Source organism: Phaethon lepturus, unplaced genomic scaffold, assembly GCF_000687285.1.
Source record: "Phaethon lepturus isolate BGI_N335 unplaced genomic scaffold, ASM68728v1 scaffold10047, whole genome shotgun sequence".
Classification (NCBI taxonomy): Eukaryota; Metazoa; Chordata; class Aves; order Phaethontiformes; family Phaethontidae; genus Phaethon; species Phaethon lepturus.
This window is the reverse complement of record NW_010551142.1, coordinates 18,812-43,794: the sequence shown is the minus strand read 5'-3', so window position 1 is coordinate 43,794 and position 24,983 is coordinate 18,812. Positions and strand designations below refer to the sequence as shown.

At 39.4% G+C, this 24,983-nt stretch overlaps 1 protein-coding gene across 1 annotated transcript in view; it reads right to left on the bottom strand.

The window, feature by feature from the left end:
- The window catches only part of EXOC4 (exocyst complex component 4), a gene marked incomplete at both ends in the record, with an annotated part of 93,724 nt that extends 69,674 nt beyond the window's left edge, over positions 1–24,050 (bottom strand). The window contains 3 exons of the mRNA XM_010290795.1: positions 19,514–19,708; positions 23,395–23,626; positions 24,037–24,050. Coding sequence (XP_010289097.1) covers positions 19,514–19,708; positions 23,395–23,626; positions 24,037–24,050 — 441 coding nt within the window. The remainder of the gene's footprint in view (positions 1–19,513; positions 19,709–23,394; positions 23,627–24,036) is intronic.
- Between the last annotated feature and the right edge of the window lie 933 nt (positions 24,051–24,983).

Below are 24,983 nucleotides of genomic sequence, written 5' to 3'. Positions count from 1 at the left end.
CAAACAACTCAGATTTAATGAGCAGTCTTCAAATATTTTGAGCATATGTATAAAACAAGTTAGTTAAAACACAGTGGGTTAAATAAAAAAATCAAAGCACAGTTTATCACAAGATAAGAGCTTTATCAAGTAGAAAAGTGTTAGAAAAAGATAAGGATAATGATGCTTGATTGTCTTTATTCTTTTCATTACACCAACAAAACATTATTCACAATTCTATAAATGGGAAGAAAATGGCTTAAATTTTATTTGCCTGAAGTGATGTAATGACATAGCTAAAAAAGCTTAGGAGGCTTCACCTTCTAGCCTACACAGCTGCTATGTCATACAACTACACAATTTAAATTAACACGGCCATCAGATTCACGAAAGCTACTGCTAGTTCAAAGGCAATTTTGAACTCCAGTGTAGGGTTTTTTTAATGTTCAATTATTAAGGCTCAAATTTAGGAAAATAACTTTATACAAGCAACAGAGTAACAGACAGGGATGTAGACATGCAGTAACGTACACAGGCCATAGGTAACATTTCTCTTCTGATGCCCTTCAATAGTGATGAGCTGATGTCCAGTGGGCACAAAAATTATAAAAAATAAAATAAAATAATGGCATTCCTCTGCATTTTCCAAAATCTCAGTGCTGTTATAAGAAACTAGAACTAGCATAGCATGTTTTGCATAGAGAGAAAACTGGGGTGGGCAAAATCATTCCCTAATAACTGAAGATACTATTAGCGAAATAAGACGTTTGCCTGCACTTCAGGATTTAAGTTTACAGCAAATCTGTCAGCTAGACATTAAAAATTAAACACAGAGAGATACAGTAAGCAAACAGCCAATCTAAGGTCTGGTCCCTTAATACCAGTAAGTATTAAATATACCGAAAGAACATCTATCAACAATGTATTACTTCGCTTACCTCCAAGTCAAGAATGACCCTGAAATAGCTTTGGGACGGTCAGGCTTTTTAATTTGGGAGCAGTTTCTACAACGAAGCTGCACTTTTCCCTTCCTCATGAAAAATTTTGCCAAGAAGTCCCTAACGATGAAGTTTTTTTCTCTGCATGGATGATGTGAGCATGCACTTGCTGCCAGTCCTTAGGATAGGGCTCACTCTTGAGAAAGAATTTGTGTCACAGTATTAATCATGGAGGACTGAACAGGCTCCTCCTAAGCCCAACTCTGCAACTTCAACAGCATTTACGGTGTTCCTCTCACTTGACACAAAGCACTGTCTACCCTCTTTCTTCCCAGTATCTAATTGTGAACAGTTATGGAAGTTTGGCCATAACACATGACGAAACTATACCATAGATGAAGCAAAAAACCAAAGTTGCTTCTCCCAAAAAAGCTGACATGTCAGAGTACACACAAATAGAGAAGGCTCAGCAGGCATGCAGACACAGCTTGGAAACCTTTGGCAGCAGTGCAAATGCTAATTTTTATCTGCTTCCTTTGGCAGGTAGAGATGTACCCCAAACTTCCCAATTCCAAAGGCGCTTTAAACCCCCCGCCAGTCACTTTAGGAGAATTGCAGGCATTCATCACTGCCCTGAAAGCTGTCAGCAATTTCACCAAAGCAAGAACAAGATCAGGAACATTTGTCAATCTGAGAAGCTGTGAGATGAAAACGTAGTGAGGGAAGAACTGAAAGCAAGCAGGAAAATGACATTAGAAAGGTTCCAACACATCCAGGAAAAGTATTCCCTAAAACACAAGCACCAAAAATTTAAAGCTTTCCGCTCAGCTCATTTGGCTCTATTTTCATCTTCCCAGTTCCTAAAAAAATTAGTTATTCTCAAAACCAATTATTAAAACCAACATATGGCTCTCAAACACATCTTTTGAGAAACAAAAGGAACAGTCAATTTTTTATTGTACTTTAAAACCAAAACCCAAAACAAAACCAAACACTCCATATTGTTATGCACTGAACTTTCTTCTTCTGGAAAAAAATGCCTTTTTTTTTTTTTTGGTGGGGTTTATAGAGTGGGGTTCTTTATAGCCTTTCCGACACTTCATATTTGCAGTCAGACAAGCTGGAAGTTATGTCCTTGATAAATGCCACTTCCCCGGTGATTGAACTCTACAGGTAAATAACACAGCAAGTTTCAACATTATGCACACTTGGAGCCTTTTAACGTAAGGCAGCCCCACTCCAGTAAAGCCTCACTTAACCACTGCTTTCTTTTCCAATATTTCATTTCCCATTTCCATGAATCACCAAGACACAGCGCACGAGAAAAGCTTTACTATTCACAACAGTTTGGGTCTGGAAAATAGCTGGAGGCTCAATCCAAGTTCATGGAAGTCACGGTAAGGTCTCCAATTGGTTTAGGTGGCAACTGTATAAACATTATGTAAAAAAAAAAAGAGAAACCAAACATTTTTTTCCCTTCTGCAGTTTTAGGCACAGAAAGATGATTTAAGTCTGGGCAACAAGCAAACTATAAAGCAGCACCCCAAATTATGTTTCAGAAAGCAAAATAATAAGATCAGCACATTTGTCTAATTTGTGTGCTGGATAACCCACCACAGAATAGTAGCACAAGCAACTGAAACGATGCAAAGAGGTCTACAAGGAACACACAAAATTAAAAATACACTATAGCTAGATCTAACAATGGAACTGCTAAGAGAAAAAAAAATAGATAAGCTTGTGTTTCACTCTACTATGCTGGGGAAGATCAATTCTTAAAACTCATTTTCAGGAAATAAGTACACTGTCATCCCAAAGGCTTTGTTTTCCAGAAGCAGGGAGATTACAAGCAGGACGGAATAGAAAGGGAAACAGAAAGTGAATAGGAAGAGCAGTAATAATGACAACAGCTCTGCTGACCACTTGGAAACAGAAGCAGTAGTAGTTTACAACTGGCTTTATTTAAAGTCCAAGTATCCATCTGGGCCACGTTAAAAAGATGGTCAACCATCTTGAGAAACAGTAAGGTGACAAAGAGACTTGAAAAATCAGCATGGTGGGTCAGCCAAGAGCACAGCCAATGCCACGTGCAGCCAAGAAAAATAAGGTGAGCACTGAGAGCAAACCTAGAAAGAAATAAAACTTACAAAATTGAATTCATAGAAGGGACTCTGTCTATCATTGGCAAAGTTTAGATCAAGATGAGAATTTTATGCCCCCGCTCCGCTAATAACACACCATGCTTATATTATGCATAAGCCCCAAATGTATGATAAAAATACTTTCAACTTTGAAGATCATAGAGGTTTATTTACTGTTGTGTCATCAACTCATCACTCAACTTGGGCTCATTTCAACTAGTTGTTCTTAACCTTCTCTCATTTCAAACCCTGATATGCAAAAGGAGACAGATGAGCGGGAGACAGGCTGCACAAAGCAGTAACAGGTCAGAGCACAACATAAATACTGTTCTGCAGAAAAAGTATTGCTATTCCTCAAGGTCATAGTGATTCCTCCCGTTAGAGAACCGTAATTCAGGAGAAAAACCCTTATTTTTGGATTTCTGTTTTTTATTGTGGATGCTGCTCCCCTGCTTACAGTATAAAGAACAAGTCAAGAAAAAGGTGCATTCTAAGTGTTGGAGGTTGAACATATTTATATTGCTAGCACCATCACTAAACATAAAAAGATTTTCACATTTTAAAAGGCAACTGTCTGCCTCCCTCTTGAATACTAAGTTTGGAAAAAAAAGGAGGGGGGGAGATTTTACATTTAAATTGTATCTATTATTTTTCCACTCATTTATTACAGAGTTATGTGGAGTCCTCAGACAGACAGAAGCCCTTCACTTCTAATTATTCGTATCACTTACTAGGATTTTAATTTATTACTTTGAGCAATTAAGAACTGAAAAACCTTACAAGCTACAACAATTCCATATCAGTTTTAGTATTTCCAGTACACTATAGCAAGTTTTGGATTTTTTCAGTTCACCAGCAGTGTTTTGAATGCTCACTTCAAAAAAAAAAAAAAGCAGTGCTGGGAAATTAAGCAACTCTACATTTAGAGAAGTTGTATAAATCACCTGCTTGTCCACTGCTAGAAGAACCCAGCTTCTCTGGTTGCTATCTTCTATCACATTCATCTCTGCTTTACAGAGCTTGTACATCAAACTTAAAAGGCATTTCAGCCATCTTCTATGGCACCCGTTATTAACGATAGCAGTGAGGCCAAAGGCAATCCACACCTACCAAAGGGTGATCTCAAATTCGCAACTCCACAATCCCCACACGCTAGGGTAAGAAGTAATTGTGGCAGCTCAGAAGCACACTGTGGTCACAGAGTAAACACTGACGTGTAACAGCAGACTTCAATGTCTTCTGCCAGAGCAAGTCAAAGAGTTCTGGAAGTCAGGAATCAGGATTCATAGAGTTGCTAGAATGATACACTGATCCAGCTTGGAAGGGTCATCCAGAGGTTTCCAGTCCAGTCACCTGCTCAAAGAAGGGCTGACTTCAACGCTAAATCAGGCTGCTCAAGGCCTCCAGTCAAGGATCGAATACCTGCAAGCATGAAGATGCGCAATCTCTCTGCTCTCTTACTGCTGGCGTTGAACCCCTCTCATGGGGAAGAATTTTGTCCTCGCACCCAGCCAGTTTTTCTCCCACAGATATTGGTGATGGGTGCCTCTCATTCGTTCACTGTGCACTTCTGTGAGGAGCCTGGCTCTGTTTTTCCACTATCTCTTTTAGATGCTCACAGACAGCAAAACCCCACTCTCTTCTGCAGGCTGAACAAACTCAATTACTGCAGCATCTTCATATACCTTGCGTGCTCCTAATCCCCAGCCACCCGGGGGGCTCTCCACTGGACTTGCCGCTATGTGCTACCTTTCCCGTCCCCAAAACTGGACGCGGTACTCCAGATGCAGCCTCACAAGTGCATAGTCACTTGTCTTCATCCACTGCCTGTGATCCTGCAAATACAGCAGTGGGACATCCAAACACAGTGTGAGATTCAGCACAAGACTGTGTTCTCCAAAAAGTCCACGAGGGAACCAAACCTTGTTTTCCCCGTCATTGCCACCCTGCACATACACTGAACTGAGGGTGCAATTAACACACCACCCCTGCTTTTTGCTCCTTATGCTTGCTGTGGTAAGCGTGTTGGATAATTAAGATTAAAGATACTATGAAACATGCAACAGTATCACATTTAATTAGATTTTCTCTTTCTTTTCTCCCCTCAGGTTAGACTAGATTTCCCAATTAGTTACCTGGTTTTTAATACTAGTATTACCTACTGTGTGCTATTCATACTAACAAAAGGACTAATAGATGTCGAATTGTGTATAGAGGGGAAAAGTTATCACTAAAAGACTGTGGTTAAGACTGATAACGGTATAGCTGCCTTTTTCAGAGAACCTGAAAATTAGATGTACAGAAGAACTACAAGTGGTTCAAGGGTCCAGAAAAAAGGGTTCTTCAAGCCTCTTGCTTAACATCTCCTTGGCTTAGCTAAATGGAAATAAGCGATTTTTTTTTTCTTTTCCCTGAGCGTGGGAGGTTGGGGAGTAGATAATGGAATTGTGTTTGAGAACCTGGACACAAAAATTAATACGGGTAAGACAGCTCCCCAACGTTTTTCTTTTGGCAAGGGTTGGGGTGCAGAGAGGATTTTGCAGAGATACAGCAAAAGAAAACAGCTGGAAAGTAAATCAATCAAACAAACAAACATCTTGTTATTCTTCTTTAAAAAGCTGATTTACCATAAGCAAAGAGCACCAAGAAAATGGGAGGTAATTGCTATCACCACCTTCCCCCCCGCTCCCGCTTTTTTTTTAACTCTGAAAGAAGTCTGTCTCTCCCATTGAAAGCTCTATTTAAATAAATACAAAGTAACTGTACTTAGTCAAATAATAATAATAAGAATATCAGCCTGGATTACACAGAATTTGGTTTAGATAACCTGATAGTTATTTCTGATATTAAAATCCACTTACCTATGTCTACTTATTATTGCACTTATTATTACCTACAATAATAAGCAGTGACCCTTTAGAAGTGAAGGATCAATGCAATAAGCCTGAAAAAAGAGCTCTGCTTTGTAGGAGCTAGAAATCACAAGTTTATAGAAAATAACCATGGCACCAGAACCATTACGCAGCTTGTTTAAAGGTCACAGTCAGTTTATAGCAGGGCTTAATTGCCTTAAAAAGAAAATGTAGCTAAACATTTGCCTATCATAACATCCAATTTGGAAGTTTTTAATTTAGCATTTTACATCAAACTACAACCTAAGCACTAACAAGACATTTGTTAAAATTATTCTTTTTTTTCCTGACTTTGGCCAAAAGTTCTCCAATCTTCCAATATGCAGTTAAACCTGCATATTCCCTTAAAAGTTTTTTCAACAGTATTTTAGTTTTCCAAAAAGCATTGAAAAATAGATGTGAAAAGAGAGGATTTTTTTTTTTTTCTTTTTTTCTCCATTTTAGAGCTCCACAATCCTGGAAGTCTATGAGCAGAGATAAAATAAAAGGTCTCAACTAGGTGGTTCTTCAGAGCAAAAAAAACCCCAGAATAATAGCTGTTCAAACTAGAAAACCAAATGCTTTCTGTCTGGGATACCAGACTATTCTGAGTTCAGACAACAGATATGAAAACATGAACAAACAAGTGAGAAAGGTTAAAAGAAAACAATGCGGTAGGTCACAATTTGAAGGAAAAAAGTCAAGTCATACACAAACACAGTATGACAAAAGGAAAAAAGCTGAACGTTCTGAATAAAACAGTAAATAAATAGCAGCAACACAGGTTTCAGCTGCCTTGCTGGATGAATAAAGACAATGCTGACATTTAAAAGGAGGAGAATTGATCTACTGCTTTTACAAGGAACTCGCTTTCAAAAGGTACAGGAAAGGAAAAACGACTTAAAAATGGCTTAAATGTGTGTAGCCAGATCTAAACAAGCTGTTCACTGAATTGAATTTGCACCTGACTTGCGCAAGATAAGGCTCTAACCTGAAAAGTTTGCTTAAGAAACAGGAAGGTGCTTACACTCTGGCTGTTGGGACTTCGCACTGGGCAAAAAGGCAGAATACCTACAAATGATGGTCTCTATTCAAAGAATTTGACGTGTGATAAATTTAAAGCAGATGATGTATTAGAGAACTGATCCTCCAACTTTCTAACACTGCAAATATATCTAAGGGATGCTAAATTACACATGATAAGGAATTTTCCCTTGTTTCATTTTGTTTTGAGGTGGCATGTGGCACTCCTGTTCCAACGTGTTTAAAGAAACCAGCACCTGCAAGTGGCTGGAGACACAGGGGGACCGCTCTGAGGGACTGCAGCATCAAGGTGACCCATGCTGGAGAAGGGACACCCTCAAAGAGACTGCAGTTTGCAGGTGACCCACATCGGACAAGGCACTCTAAGGAAAAGTGTAGCAGAAAAGCTGAAGAACCAAAGCGATGCAGAGGAAAACAGTAGAGTCACAAAAAGAAACCCTTACAGATGACACACACTTTCTGTGCCATCCATCGTCTCATCAGAGGAACTGTGACAGATTGAGTGTAAGCCATGGAAAAATTAACGAGAAAAAAGAGGGTAGTAAAGGTGTTGGACTTAACTTGCACTTGGAAAAGAACGAAAAAACATGTTTACTTAAGTAGTTTTTGACCATGTTCTCTTTTTTTCTCCACCTCAAAACCCAAATCACTTATCAGAAGTTTGTGTTAACTAGCAATAAATTAAGCAAGAGTTCCCAAAGCTGAGGCTGTTTTGCCTGCAAAATTCCCCCATTTTCCAAGGATGATGGAGAGAATCACAGATTGGTTCAGGTTGGAAGGGAGCTCTGGTCCAATCTCCCTGCCCAAGCAGGGCCACCCAGAGCCAGCTGCCCGGATGGCTTCTGAGTATCTCCAAGGACAGAGACACCACAACCAGAGCACAACCTGCACCAGTGCTCAGTCACAGTACTGAGTGTGTGTTGATAAACATACTGGATATTATGATGACAGAAGAAATTGTTACCAATATTGTTCACCTTTAAACAGTCTTGTAAGAATTAACAAGCTACATGCAAACAAAGAGCTATAAACGACTGAGGACTTCAAGATTATTCCTTTGCAGCATTTTGGAAGTAGCCAAGGTCACTCCCCTTCTTGAGATAAATGGATTTGCTGACCAAACGATGCAGAAAGGGGGAGACTGATGCAGAAGGAAGAAGTCTGAAAGATTCTGAGCTATACACAAACACACACACACACACACACACACAAAAGTGCTCAGGTTGCAAGAAAACAGCTCATCCTGTGGTAAGTAGTCGGTGTAAGCTTATTTGATGGGGGAAGGACAGGGAAAATGTACATATAGGAACAGGGTAAAAAGGTTAATTTTCATCTGTGGGGTTTGTTTTCTCTTAAACATAGCACTTTATATTAAGATTCCCACCAGCAGTCATCAAAATTACTGAAATTCAACCACTTCAACAAAAGGAGTCAACACGCAGCCAGCCTACAGCACAGTGCCCCAGAGTAAGAAAGTACATATGAAGGCTAAGGAGTAACACAATTCTTTTTTAATGCCTTAACAGAGCAGAAGAGTATTTTCCAGACAATCAAATTCCAGCAAGTCAAAACTCACAATTTTGCTTTCTAAATCAATCACCCTATCTAGTATTACCTCCCCCCCCACACAAAAGAAGACATTTCTTGTTATCAGACACAAGTATGGAGGAGGTCTGTTAGATGACATGGCCATTTCCCTACCACTATAGTACTGTCTTGATTATATTTTACAAAAGTTGCTTTTATATCTCTTGCCAATAAGACTACTCCTCCTATTTTATGAAAACATCAAAGCAAACCAGTTATAAATACATTAACACTAAGCACAAATGTCCTTCATTTTTCTTAAGTATTTAAACAGCAATGACCCAACCTAATTTACTGTTCTCCTCTACCAACTTCAAAATATTTATAAAATTATGTCCCTCACTTGCTGTTCTTTACTCCAGCTACATAAATTCTTTCGAATTTCCCTTAGTCCTGTCACCCATCAATCATTCTACTTCCTCCTCCACTCGCTGTAATTCATCAATGTCTTTCTAGTAATAAAGTGCTGAAACCAAAAGCAGTGCTCAAGGAACAGAGTGGCTAAAAACAAGAGAGGATTATTCAACTGCTCACTTGTACTTTAACACAAAACATGAGCAATTTCAACAACAGTATGCACAAATGACTTCCCCAAAATGGGAAAGTCAGAGTATCTACTGGCATCTCAGAACTGCCCAAGACTTTTTCCATTACAGTGACAACTCGATGGAAATGAGACACATATTGCCCAGTACCCGTGATAGCTGTGTGCCTCAAACCTTCAGCAGCTCCTGGGCAGTAAGATGAAATTAGCACATCAAAGCATCAGTATCATCTACAAGAAGCACGTCAGACACATCAGCTACAGAACTCATTGCCAAAGGACAGTGCTGAAGCCAAAAAGCTTCAACCGGTGCAAAAAGTGACAGGGACGAATTCAAGGAAGAAGTGTCTACTGAGTGCTATTCAACACAAAAGATACCAGCTTTTCCATCAGAAGTCACATATTGCTGGAAGCTCAGAGTGTTTTGGGAAAGGATTGCTATTGCTTGCTCTGTCCTCACTCTCCTTTCTAAGCATCCTCTGCATCAGACACAGTATTGGCCTAAGACCACCTTTGGTCTGACCTTGTACAGACATCTATATTAAATCTCAATGGAGCACTGTCATGGACTAGCAATGCAGCTGTAGGTATTGCGAAGGCAGCAAAAATAATAAAAAAGGCTTTTCCTTCCACTTCTCCTTTCCATACTTTTTCGCCTCCTGATTTAATGCACCCTCATTTAGTCTTAATTGCCATTAAGAAAAGTGTGTTTTTTTCAGGACCATCTCTGTCCAAAAGTCTTTTCTCTATACAAATGATGTACAGAACAAAGAAGTCCTAATGCATCACAGTAAAACATCAGGATTTTCCTTTCAATGCAAACCTGCAGTTTCCGAAATTGATTCTCTTGCTGTCTTCCAGATGACATTTGAAATTTTTTATGGCACTCTGTGACCCGTATCTCTAAGGTTAAAGGAATCTTTAACTCCTTTCAATTAGCTCCTCACCTATTAATTTACTAACTTTTTTTATTACAGAATTCATAAATTCACAAAAGGTAGTATTACACTGTAGTGTAAGACAACCATTGCCGCCTCCTTAAAAAGGCACACTGTCCATACATCTTCGTTTATGAGCTGTTCAGCATAAGTCTTCCTCTAGGTCTACACAACAATGTTTCTTCTATCACACAATTTTGAAGGTTACTTGGTAGCATTATGTCAACTTTGCGAGACATAAATCATTTTACTTCATTGGAAAACTTCTAGGTTAAATTCACCTCAAATGTTTCAAATGCTTTACTAAAACCTAGATTTATTATATCTTCTCATCCACCATTCACTAGCTTTAAGGTTGCATTTATAAAAACACAATCAGATTTATCTAGATTATTTTATATTGTCCCATAATGCAATCTATCTTCAACAATTCATCTTGGTGTTTGTTCCAATATTTTACTACAGAGAGAATTATGTCCGTACAATCCAGAGTTTAAAAAAAGAGTTCATGGAAAGACCAGTGATTACTGGAAAAACATCAGCTGTATTCAAAGACAAAGTGATAAAAATGTAAATGTCTCACAGAATAAAGTCCATAGCATACCTTAATAATAAAAATTACAAACAATATCAATGGAAAAAGAAATATTAACATGAAGGTAGGAAATACTACCAGGTTCATGAGTTAAAAAGGAAGCAAATGTAAACTAATCCCCAAAACACTCAAGCTGTTCAGAGAACACTCCTAAGAAAGGATACGCCATTGAATGGCAGGAACAACTGCCTTGAGCAAAGAACTTCTCATCACGACATCTACTCTATAATCAGGAAGGATTAAATTTAATGTTCATAAATGCCCATTCCCAAAAGCATACATCATAACGTTACAGATGCCTCTCCATTTCTTTAAGGACGATGTCTTGTCGTGTAGCTTACGTAGCTTACTTTCACCATAAAAAGATACTAGACACCTCTACTCCACCTTCACTACTGCATGTTTTCTTATTTAATAAACTTTCATCAGCTTAAATGAATGGTTGTTATTAGTAGACCTAACAGCCACATGATAATTACTCTAGAGAGATATCAATGCTTGTCTGTGCATTACCCAAGAGCAGAGAGGCTGAGGTCAAGCACGTGTCAATGCAAACGAAGCGGCATTAGGCACTAACAGTTTAATGCAATAGACTGCCTCAGATAATGAAAGTTACAGAGTAAAAAGAATGAGATAAAGTTATTGATAAGTATACTGAGGAAAAAATGATAAGATGTTTCAAAGGGAAAGAAACTCTCCACGTACTAATGTCTTTAAACCGACCCCAGCAAGTTTATTTAAAAAAAAAAATTTAAAAATCAGAAAACAGAATTTAAAGAGAAAAAAGAAAGAGATAGATACCAAAAAAAAAAGAGGTGAGAAGTGTTGCAACAGTACGTAGCACCAGTGCCTCTCATATAAAGAACTTAAAAGGATTCTACCAAACTTAATTACTTCAGCTTTACAATGCTCCTTGAAGGCAGACAAGTAATACTAATAAATCCTAGCATCTGACTAAAGGTACAGTATTTTACATGAATGAGCAGCAGACAAAACAAAGCTCATGATTTCCATGCTTATGTGTGCATCACTAGAACATACCCTATGCATACATCAACTTAATGAATACAAAGATGCCTCCTTTCTCAGCCGTACCTCAACCATACAGCTAACAGAAATCACAAGGTTTGCCAATCATTAAAACCTAACACAGAACAGTTCCTTTAAGCATAAACACTGATACACCTCAGCGGGTAATCTGAAATGAGATACAACCCTTCAGATGTCAGCTTCTCAATTCTGTTCTCTAAAAGGCTTCTTTGTAATCAGTAAGGTCAACAAGGACAAGACAGGGTTAGCTGCGGAAACACTTCAAGGCAAGAAGTACTGGGATAATATTACTATTTTTGTAATTCAGAAAAAAGATAATTTCAAGCAGGGCCAAAATTTGAATTTCATAACAAAAGCATTTCTATAGAATTCCAAACCAAGAAGTCTCTTATTTCCACTTATGGCATTAATTCCAAAATAGAACACAGTTCCACAGAATCACAGAATGGTGGGGGTTGGAAGGGACCTCTGAAGATCATCTGGTCCAACCCCCCTGCCAAGGCAGGATCACCCACAGCAGGTTGCACAGGAACACATCCAGTCGGGTTTGGAAGGTCTCCAGAGAAGGAGCCTCCACAACCTCTCTGGGCAGCCTGTTCCAGTGCTCCGTCACCCTCACAGTAAAGAAGTTTTTCCTCATGTTGAGGTGGAACTTCCTGTGCTGCAGTTTGTGCCCACTGCCCCTCGTCCTGTCACTGGGCACTACTGAAAAGAGCCAGTCTCTTTTCAGCCTGGTGGCTCCTGACAGCCACCCCTCAGATATTTATAGACATTGGTACGGTCACAGCAGGACCTGAATTCCAGCTCTGCAATAAGAAATGCAGAAACAAAATGAAAGACTGTTTTTATTGATTTTCACTGTTCCAGCTGAAAGGCGGACAGTAAGTAAAATGCATACCAAGAACTGTGTTGCAATTTTTTTTTTTATTTCATTATTCCAGACTACTTATAGTCTAACAAGTCTGCTCACTACACAGTACTTTTAATTGAAAGATTCCCCTCATACTATCCTGAGGAAAGCCACAGGTAGCAGCTACATTCAAGTAATAAAAACTCTCCTCAACAACTGTGCCCAGGGCTACAAACATCCCATGTTTTCTGGGAAGATATTAAATCACACCAAATGCCTTCCTAGAGGATTAACATGAAGTGCATAGAAGGGTAGGGGACATTGTTCTCAAGTCGGACACATTTATTGTGGGATGAGCAAGAAGAGGCCAAATACTCGCATGTGTACACACATGCAGAGCAATATCCTCTTTGGTCCTGAGAAAACATTTCAATATTCTAAGCTCCTTGTTTATGACCCCCCACTTCCCATAGCGAGCTAGATTCCTTGTCCTCATCCACACTGTTCTCCAAATTATCTTACCCATGGTTAGCCTCTCCTCTATTTCCTTTTCTTATGTCACCTCTCCCTTTCCAATTGCCTCAGTAGCCTTATGATCATTTTTGCACAGCATTTCTACTATTAAAACATCTTCAACTTCTGACCATGTTCTCACCCACTAAGTAGCCCAGTTGTGCTGTAAAAGCACTGCTGTTAAAAAAAAAAATAATCAAACACTGTTTTTGTAAAATGCTTTGGCAAGCAGACAGTGGAGCTGATGAGCACCTCTAGTTTAGACTGGTGTGTTCCTGATCTAAAGGTTATATTTCGCAACAAAGTAATACTCTTCAAAAAATTAGCTCAATACAAGTCTTACAGTCTATGGAGCTGAGCAAAAATAGATTTAATGCATCATAAGGATGCCGGTGGTGGTGAACTCAGTATGCTTTAACTATGCTGCATCAGCACAACTGAAAGTGATCTCATTTACCTGCAAACCAATCTTCTCTCCCATACAGCTGGATGCCACGCCAAGTACATTTAATTGAATACAACAACAGTAACAGCCACTAGCTCAACTCTAGAAACTGAACAACTGGCAACAATGCAAATTTGCAGTAAGAAAGCGGTCAGCTCTGAGAAAAGCCTGATGCTATTATTCACTTCAGAAAGCAGAGCGGGAGACATATTATTCTTTCCCTGACATAAGGAAACTGAAATAGAAGTCTGTAACATTGAAAAAGAAAGAAGAGTAGCTGTTGGAGCGTTCCCTGGCCTAATTCTTGAGAAACAAGTTACTGTCACTTCAGCTTTGTACTTCTTGGGACAAAGACACACAGGCTAAAGGAGAAGGATGTGCTCATGAGTAAAATACATACACATCAGTTCCTAGCTCTGTAACACAAGGAAGTGTGAAGTTAAACTTAAGTGAAGACTAGTGAGAGGGCTCTATGCTTCCTTCTTTCAACCTTTGTTCCTCCTTCTTGTCAGCCTCCTAGCAAAAAAATTTCAACTGGAAATAGCAGTTATTCTCACTCCTATCCTATGGATATATTTCTGCAGTTTCATGGTGTTTAGTTACCTGTTTTGTAATCCCACCCCACAGGAACTGTATTCCTGCACTAATAAATCAAGTTCAGAGTAAGTGTTCGATGGTCTATTGGAATAAAAAGATTTTTTTAAAAAACTCCATGTACTTGGACAAAGTTGTATTAGTTCATTAAAATTGCAAAGCTAGACGCATAAAAGCCAGGAAATGCAAAGAAAGTAGCCTAAGCAATTTTCGTTTAATCATATTATGATATGACCCTTAATTACTTGATTCAACAATGTTTCTTCTTTCAACTGTTTTGAAATAATCGAAGAGATTAAATTCAAAGCAAATGGAAAACATTAATTTCTCCCTATGGTTACCTCATGGATCAACAGTAGAGCCAGAACAATTAGATCAACACCCCAGACCTCTATGATACTTGAGTTACTTAAGTAACTGCTAGGCAGAGCATACTGCCCTTCGATACACAGCCCAGTGCTGGGGGAGACTAGACACGGAACTGCTTCCTCCAAGCAAGAAACCTTCTGTCCTTGCCCACTGCTGCCCATCCTGCTGCGTGCCCTCTGCTTCAAGTTCTTGACTTGGCTACAGCATTGTGTAGCACATCTAAAGTATCTCTTCTAGAAGAATTTGGATTCCTGCCCTCCAGCAACCAAGTTTGTGCTTCCAGCCCAAGCACAACCTACACCCCCAACCCCAGCTTGCCTCTGCCACCAGCTCTCCTGCTCTCCCTTTTGGAGACTGCCCGCTGCCTCTTCTTCAGAAGCTCCTTCTGTATCAGAATTCCCCTCTCAGCACCTGATCATAGAATCACAGAATCATTTAGGTTGGAAAAGACCTTTAAGATCATCAAGTCCAACCACAGACCTAACACTGCCAAGTCCAGCACTAAACCATGTCCCTGAGCACCATGTGTACACGTCTTATAAATACCACCAGGGATGGGGACTCCACCACTTCCCTGGGCAGCCTGTTCCAGTGCTTGACAAGCCCTTCAGTGAAGAATTTTTTCCTAATATCCAATCTAAATCTCACCTGGCCCAACCTGAGGCCATTTCCTCTCGTTCTATCACTGGTTACTTGGGAAAAGAAACCAACACCCACCTTGCTACAACCTCGTTTCAGGTAGTTGTAAAGAGCCATAAGGTTTCCCCTCAGCCTCCTTGTTATGTTTTACGTTACACAAAAAATAGACAGGTATATGGGCATGTGCACCCAGCTGCAACACAGAAGTGAATGTTACTTTTAGTAATTCAGTGTGTGAAAAAAAGAGATCCTTTACAGAAAAATGTAAAAACTCACGCTTTAAAAAAAATATACAGAAATTGAAAATAACTGAAATGTATTCAGTCTCAAACAGGAGTTCTGTCTGTTCTGGACCCTCCTAATCTGTCCAAAGCTTCGCAAGTCAAAGGAGGTTGTAACTAGGTTCTTTTAACACAACCTGTGTAAGGTGCAATTACAGAAGAGGAAACCTGATCCTACCGGCTCTGCTCACCAGAGTGTTTATCATCAAGATGCTGGAGGAACACAGAACATGAATACATGATACATGAAGCTCACCTGTGCTACTCTAGATGGATACAGAATAAGAAACAAAATAGCTGCCACTTAAAACTTTTAACTTATGAATGTAAGCTGTCACAAAATACCTTTGCGTTGTGTTCATACTACTGGGAAAAGCTGCCATTCTTTTATTAACAATTCTTCCCAGCATTACTCAGTCATTGCACATTAGAACCAGCAGCTGGAGAGCTTTGAGTGATAATGAAAGCTGTTACAAGCCATCTTCAGCCATCTTTTCCAAACAATAAGGGAATTAAAATTTCAATTTAAATGCAGAGGTTTGAAACACGCTTCAGTGGCAAAATTACCTCAATTAATGTGAGTAGAATACAAAGAACAGACTGCAAAAATGTGATGCAGCAACCAGAAATTATGCCATTAGAGTGCTTGCATCAACCTAACGCGACGACTGCAAAGGGCTAATTTCAACTGTACATATCACAAGGCTACAGGCAACAATATTAATCAGTGCTCCAATTTCAGTGTGAGGGATACAAGCTCCTCGTCAGATCACTTTGGGCTTTTTATAAGCCATGAGCATCTGTTTACCTCAAGGAGTGAAACAAAAGGACAGAGAGATCAATATAGACTCTGCACCCCTGACAGTTTAGTAATTATTTTACATAATATTCATATCATAGAAAAGGAGAAAGGAATTATCCTGCAGCCAGTGATTAGAACATCACAGTCTTGCAGAGGCAGTGTTAACAGGAGATGGCAAAAGCCAATGAGCCTACAGCGATTTTTGCCTATGAAAAAGCTCCAAATGCAGGTAGGTTACTATTTCTTTATTACTGGTACACTTCTCTCTTCAAAAGAGAATTGCAAGAATCAATGAACGGCTGAAATAGTGTGTTCAATTTTCACTTGAGGTTGCTCTGCATTCCTGATACTATAAATAAATAAATATCTAACAGCTGCTTTTTATATCATTACAATTTGATTTCTTAAGAAAAGATACTCTACACTGGAAAACAAACAAACAACAAAAAACAGCATGGCATACTACAGAAGTCCATACTTCAGTGAGGTCTAATATTGTCTCTCTCTGATAGCCTTGGGCAACCTTACCTATACACACAGATATATATGTGCATGTATATAACTGTACATATAAAACACCTGCACATGCAATATATTGCAAACCAGTAAGATGTCACAAATACACATATTGCAAACCGTTTGTAAAGCACATTATATGGTAAGTCCTAAGTATTGTTATTTTTCTTCTTACACTTCCTATCTTATATTCCAGAGAGGAAATTAATTACTTCTCTGGAATTTCCTTCTGGAAAGATTTTTTTTTTTTTTATTTAAAAAAACAAACAAAAACCCAAACAAAAAAACAAGCAAACTGGCAAGTCCATCAGTAAAAGAAACCACCAACTGGTTAACATTTCAACTGATACTGATGTTATTTCTGAATACTGTGTTTTCCCCTACACTGAATGCCCTTAATTTACATCTACTTCTTCATCTCTCATAATTAAAAATATCAGACTAACACCACACTCCAATTTCCTACATCAGAAACCTGACAAAAGTTTTGGCAAAACCTGACTGCACTCTTCTCATATATGCTGCCTCAAGACATTGCATTGCTCATCTGTTTTCAGGAATTCTAATAGGTTTTACAGAATATTTTATGAAGTATAAAAATTCCAGTCTACATTACACAACAGAAATGAACACATTACCCATCCCAGACAGCTTACAATACAACGGAGAAGATCTAAGACAATAGTTCATATTACAAGGACAGCGAGACTAAGGAGAATAAGATTGAGAGGGTTCCTGGAAGATGTTTTTAAAAAGGAAGAACGGGAAAACTGATTATAGGTTATAGGAAGATGACTGCAGCAGGTGTGGCATGAAAACAGAACATGAGTAACAGAAAACAACAGTAAGGTTACGGCAGAGTAAAATCAGATAAAAGGATGTGACAGCAACAACAAAAATCCAGATAGGATTACACATGCCATCAGAGACAGGCAGGAGAAGACTGACATAAAACTGTTGAAAATGTTTCAGAGGGAACAAGGTAATTTTTTTAAGTCATATTTAAGGTAAAATGAGATAAAACACAAAGAAGGAAATTAAAGTTCAAGTCTGGGTTCTAGGAATAAGAGGTGACAATACTCACTGTCCCGCTCTTTATCCTGTTATAATGACTTATTAAAAAGAGGCGAAGATGCACAGCTAAGAGAAATACAAAGGACAGCAGAGTTGAGAAAAAACAATAACAAAAGAAGGCAATGAAATTATTTCCTTGAAGGCATTCTCTGACAAATACAAAGAGGAATATGAACAGACATATTTCTTTTGCCTTTACTTTTGAATCACAGACTGTTTAGGGTTGCAAAGGACCTTTAGAGAACATCTAATTCACCCCCCTGCTCAAGCACGGTCACCTAGAGCCAGCCGCCCAGGACACCATCCAGTCTGGTTTTGAAAATTTACAACATCCAGAATCACAGAATTGTTAAGGTTGGAAAAGACCTTTAAGATCATTAAGTCCAACCATCAACCCAACACCACCATGCCCACTAAACCATATCCTGAAGTGCCACATCCACACGTTTTTTGAACACTTCCAGTGATGGTGACAATATGGAGACTCCACAACCTCTCGGGCAACCTGTTCCAGTGTTAAACCACCCCTACAGCAAAAAAGTGTTTCCTTACATTCAGATGTGATTTCCCATGTTTCAGTCTGTACCCATTGCCTCTTCTGTCACTGGGCACCACTGAGAAAAGTCTGCCTCTGTTTTCTTTTGCACCTTCCCATCAGACATTTATAACCCTGGGGTTTCTCTTCTGTAAGTGAAGTCCCAGCTCTCTCAGCCTCTCCTTATATGTGAAATGCTCCTGTCCCTTAACCATCTTTGTGATCCTTCACTGGACTCGAGTCAGTAACTCTATCTTTCTCTTGTACTGGAGGGCCCAGAGCTGGACTCCGCACTCCACGTATCAGGACTGAGTAGAGGAGAAGGATCACCTCCTGTGTAAAGTTTTTAACTACTGGTAGAATAGTTAGTTCCAGGAAATAAAGGACTGGACCCTGGTGAGGAAGTATGCTTGTTCAGTTCAGAAACAAGAGGGGGAAAGAAAACATTGTTATTAGACCAGTTCAGGAAGCTTCTACCTCCTCCACAAGACTGGAATCAAAAGGTATGCTTGTAAAAGAGATGGAACTGAAGAGGAAAAACACTTGAAGGGAGAGAGAAAAAAAGATGAAAAAAAAGAGCTGGAAATACATAGAAAGGATTAAGAGTTCTGGCAGAAAACCTAAAGGAAGACAATGAGAGCCAAACACACCTAAATGGTGAAAGACAGTCTTCCCTCTGAATAATGACCTAAGTTGTGAGTGTATTCTGGAAGATTAAATGAGAGAGAAACAGGATCGTTATTCCATAACAAAAATGGTTTTGAAATAATTGATAAGATATAAAGAAAGATTATACAGGCAGGTGTCTGGAAAATTAATTTTAAAATAAAGCGCCAGGTTGCAAAAGCAGAAGGAAGTCCTATGTGCAGATCAAATGGGTAAAGAACTAGGTAGTTACCAAAAGCATCAGGATCAAGACAAGTAAACAGGTAAACACAGCTCTGAAAAACAAAAGCTAACCAACCAGCATGGGAGACTGTGACCCAAAGTCCAGTCATGAAGGATCAAAACAAAACCAAATGGAAATTCCAGTACAAGAAAACTGCAAATGACAAAAGGAGAATCTAAACAGGAAAAGAAAAAAAAGGCCAGTAACACCACAGACGGCAGATCTGTCTGCAAATGATCAGACAGCTGACCAGTGTGTTTCAGGTGGGCACTGGCCCAGCACGAGGTACCACATCTTACCAGCATGTCTGTTGCATTGAGGTAGTGCTTGCTGGCCATGCACTGTTCCAGCTTCTGAGGCACTTGCTTGATGTTCTCTATCTCATCCAGCAGATTCAGGACATGTTTGTGCTCAATGCCTTCAATCCACAGCTTGCGCAACTCGTCCCGCTTGCAATGCAGCAGCATCTTGCAAGATAGCAGATTCTCCTTCACCTACAAGCAATGTATCAAAAGATTAATAAAATCCGTCCCTGTAACTGGCACTTTTAACACAGATCAGCCCTTTCCCACATTTACTTTATTAGGAATTCCAAAAACATCAAAGACTATAACCAAATCCAAGTTTCTTAAAACTTCCGGTTATTCCTTTGGCTGAAGGGAAACATATAGTACATAAAAAACGGAACTGCTTTCATAGTCAAATGGGTTTTAGTATAAGTTTTGTACCACTAGTGAAAACTTAACTGAACTGTGAACAAACGCAGGATCCTATTAACCATGACCAAAGACTTATTTGCATGTTTTCCAAAAACCAATTCAGTATTTTGGCATACATCAAGAATCCAATTTTCAGTGAAAGCAAATAAGCCACTACTGATTTTTCTGCTGTAAACATTTTCCATCTGCCTATTAAATCTTTTGGCACGTCTCCTCCTTTCTTCAAGTTTGGTGACCGTTTCTTGAAACCTGACTATCTAAGACTACAACCATTTTCCTAATACCTCAAGCAATACCTTTTTTTCTGTAAGGGATATGGTTTCATCAGAACAAACAGCAGTTAAGATACAGCTCAATTCAGCATTTCCATTATTTATCAAGGCATTACATCACCCAGAGAAACATCTTTGTGTCTGCCATTCAGTTTGTTTTCAAGCCTCGTGCCATCTTCTCTAACTGGCAAAGTCTCTACTATTCTACCCCATTCGGGAAACATCAAGATTTTTTCTGCTCCATTCTTCCTGCTCAAATGCAACAGCTTACATTTGCTGCTTTCAGGTTTTCCCAATATCCTCTGGTAAGGTCAGTATAACCTAGCTTTTCTTGCATAATGCAAATCAATAATACATATTAAAATGTGGAAGCCCTTAACAACACAGCTTCACACATTGCTTTCACACTACTCCTGTTTTTGCGATAAGTTATGAATACTTAGGGTCTAACCTTTCCTCAGGCTGTACTCTCACTGAATTACACATGAAGAAAGACTCTCGGAAGTAGGCCCTTAAAATTATTTTTAAATAATGAGCCTTCAAGGCACTCCAGAATTCCCACTTCAGTGGCACATTCTTCTACCTTATCCATCTGAAGGCAATTTAAAAAAAAATACATGTGACACACATAGACAGACCGAAACATGGACAACTGGTAAATAACAATAGCTATGTAAGACAGCCTCCGTCCAGAGTCAGAAGAGACTAAGTTTTCAATACAATAACATTGCACTCTGAAATGTTGTCCTGAAAAGAATAACATAGGAAAAACAGAAAAATCCTCAGCCAACAGAAAAAGCTAATTTAAGAGTGTCATAACTTGCTGCAAAAGCAGAGGCAAACTAAAACGCATACAGGGTTCCTTTCAGATTTAATCCCTGTTCAATACCTTAATTTAAAACGTTTCACTGACCTAGCTCATCAGTGGACTACTGTTACATAGAGCCAAATTAGGTCAGCAAAACAATCACAGGGCTAGAAGGAATCTCACAAGACATTCCTACTCCTGTCCTTGCAAGTAAGAAGATCAACTATATCTACGTTTGGGAGCAAGGGAAAGAATGAACAGCAAGTCTTTAAGAATCTCCCCTTGGTAGGCTAAATTGTTTCTACTTTATAGTTCAGTTTTACAGTACTAACGCCTCTAAAGCTAGATTGAAAACTAAGCCTTTCCCAACAGGAATTCATACAAGAATTGACTATAAACAGTAGATACACAGAGGGATCTGGACTATCTATCGCTTCCACAATTCCTAATTGTCCTGGTTTCAGCCAAGATAGAGCTGGTTTTCTTCACAGAGGCTAGTGTGAGACTGTGTTTTGGATTTGGGATGAGAAACTGTTGATAATGTGCTGTTTTGGGTTGTTGCTAAGCAGTCAAGGACAGTCCAGCTTCTTCTGCTGGCCTGCTAGCAAGAAGGCTGGGGGTGCACGGGGAGCTGGGAGCGGACACAGCCGGGATGGCTGACCCAGAGTGGCCAAAGAGATATTCCCTACCATACGACGTCATGCCCAGTACATAAACTGGAGTTGGCCGGGGGGCGGAAATCGCTGCTCGGGGATTAGCTGTCGATCGCCAGGTGGTGAGCAATTGCTGTATTGGGCATCACTTGTTCTTGTACATTCCTTTGTTGGTATTAGCATTGTTGTTTCCTTCTCTTTTTCTGTTCTATTAAACTGTGTTCATCTCAACCCATGAGGTTTTTTTTTCGAATTCTCCCCCCGTCCCACTGCGGGAGAGGGAGTGAGTGAGCGGCTGCGTGGTGCTTAGTTGCCGGCTGGGGCTAAACCACGACACTAATGCAAGTAACTGCCTGTGCGATCATCCACCTTCCACAAGAGAAGAACATGAAAAAGTCTGGCAGTGTAATACAGATTGATGACAAACCAGATCTGGGGCCTCCCATGCAATTAGGTCACAGCTACTTCAATACATATTGACCAAAACTAATAAGAAAACTTAAATATCAAAAGGTCCTTCACCTTTACAGTCATTCTTCTAGGGGGGGGGGCCAAAAGGTCACACCCCTACATGTTTGTTTTGACCTCTGCAAAGTTTAGTACACTGTGTGAAAATAGGCTACTGGCTACAGTTTATTTCAAATTTAGTGCAATTGATCTCTGCTTTCAAAGTGCTGAGCTTTGTACATAAATCCTAGAATGAACTCTTACCCTTGGAAAGCATCAGAATGGTCTCATTTTCTTTGAAAATGTTAAATGAATTTTAAAAGCCAGAAGGGTCATACAGAGACCCAGAAGGGTAAAAGCCTACTCCTAAAGTACTACTGTGAAAAGTTTTAAGCTGAGACCTCCACAGAGCCAGGGGGAAGAAAAAAATAAAAAAAAAACCCCACACAAATAAATTTGGTGCCTAGTTTGCAAATTTTAGGTATAGCAAACTACACAGGAAGTAAAAGATAGGACAGGAGACCAAAGAACTAATCTATTGCTGCAGGGATAGAGCAGATGGAACAAGTCCACAATAAAGAGCACCAGAGTTATTTACTGGCACGCTACTGAAGTGTGAGCACTCAAAATACAGAAGATATAGGGGCACAGAGTTCATGTACATTCACACAACAGAACCGAGTTTGGAAATAGCACTAAAATGCATATTCTCTGAGTGAAAAGCAAGCTGATGAATCACTCAGACTATTTAGGACATGGTTGGAGGCCAACATATCAAAACATGAACAGATTAGACGGAAAGGTGTTAGCTTAGCAGCCCTTAGACTTCAAAAACTTGATAGCAACATGCCCAGACAATAAATGAACCGGGGGCACCACAAAGCTTTGCTTTTCATATCTACCTCTCATTTAGCTTTTTAATTACTTGTGTTCTCAAGCAGCAGAGAAATCCTATGGAAAACATGTTGCTAGTAAGACAACCTTGGACCACTGTATTAGGACTGGGTGGTCCGCTCTTAGCCATGCCACAGAGAGACTTGAAAAATCAGGCATAGCTCAGAAATAGTGGGTAAGTCCTTTCTCAATTTTTAGTTCAGTTCAGAATGCTGACAAGTAGCTGGGAAAACAGAGTGAGAAATAAAAGGTTAAACTGGGATCTTACAACATTACGATAAAAGGACAGTACCCAGGAAAAAGAGGAGTTGCACAGATTTGTACCCAAAATACAACACGCTATTGAGCGGATGCAAACACAGAAACACATGCAAAGTTAATCTTCACCTGTTTGATCTTGTTGCGCGAGTTGGTTATGCGCTCTGTGATGCTCTGGTATGTGCGGATCGCAGTGGTGAGCTCCGTGTAGTGCTGGACAATGAGTTCGTCCAAATCCCGGTCACATTTCTCATAAGCTTCTTCCAGGCGGCCTTTCTCAGTCTCTCTGTCCTCAACATCGTCACTGGTAGACAAAGTCCTAAGGACAGAAAGATTACAAAAATAGGGATATTTTGAAATTCTGTATAAGGACAGGAAGCATTTGCCTAAAAAATGCACCACCTACTACAAACCAGGCACTCTTATTAGTCTGTACACTTCACTGAGTGAAGTTTATTTCTGGTGAACATGCCTGTCTGGCATTCAGTAGAGAACAATGTGCTTCAGGAACATAAAAACACATAAATATTGTATTTTATTACTTCCCCAGTTTTCAGATGCTTTGGAGCTTTTTTACTACATTATTGGATTTCTGAAAAGAGGAAGTTATCTATTAGTTATCATATTTCCAGAGTCATTAATATGTGCACAGTGTAACATGAAATATATCCCTATTTACTACTTACAAAGAACTATAAAGAAGAAATTCTACTTTGGACTCAGGGACCAGTGCAACTATTTGTTAGGAGTGTCGCAGTTACTAGTACTTACCTGCCAAAAGTACACTAGGGATATCACAAGTACATACAGAAATCCATCAAAAGCCTACCCATGCCTTCCAATAGTTAATCTGGTTTCAAACGTACACCAGTACAGCAAAAAAGTATCACAGGCCCCGATTTCCTCCTCTCACTTATTTTAACCTCTGAGTAACATCATCTAATGGCTTCAAGTTGCGCCAGGGGAGGTTTAGATTGGATATTAGGAAAAATTTCTTCACTGAGAGGGTGGTCAGGCATTGGAACAGGCTGCCCAGGGAGGTGGTGGAGTCGCCATCTCTGGAAGTGTTCAAGAAACGTGTGGATGTGGCGCTTCAGGATATGGTCTAGGGGACATGGTGGCGCTGGATTAATGGTTGGACTTGATGATCTTGAAGGTCCTTTCCAACCTAGTGTTTCTGTGATTCTGTGATCTAGTAAGACTTTTAATTTTTTTTTTTTCTTAAATCAATGAAGTTGGAAATTCCAACAGAACTGTTGAAAATTTCATGAAACTGGCACAGGAGACAAGCTTATTGGTGTCACTCCAAATTTCTGAGACTGTACTCATTCTTGAGTAAATTTTCTCTTTCTCCCTGTCTCTTTTCACGCTGCTTACCCCCCTCTTGAGACCTATCCTGACACCAGATCCAGAAGCTCACACCTGGAATGACTCGATCACACTACCAGAGAGACCCAAGAGACAGCAATAACCAAAAAGACATATTCTTGTCTCCTACACTCAAGAAGTTGGCTTCTGCAACAAAGACATCATGAATTTTCCTCTTCCTTTATCTTTGGAAGGGTAGCTATTGTCCATAATGGTTTTCTGTTTTGAATCAGCAATGTAGACATTGAAAACTGTATACTTCATGGTGAAAAAGAGAAAACCCATTTAGGATCCGTTATAGTAGTTATGACCTAAACAATGGTACATCACAACCTTAAGAAGAAGCAGGA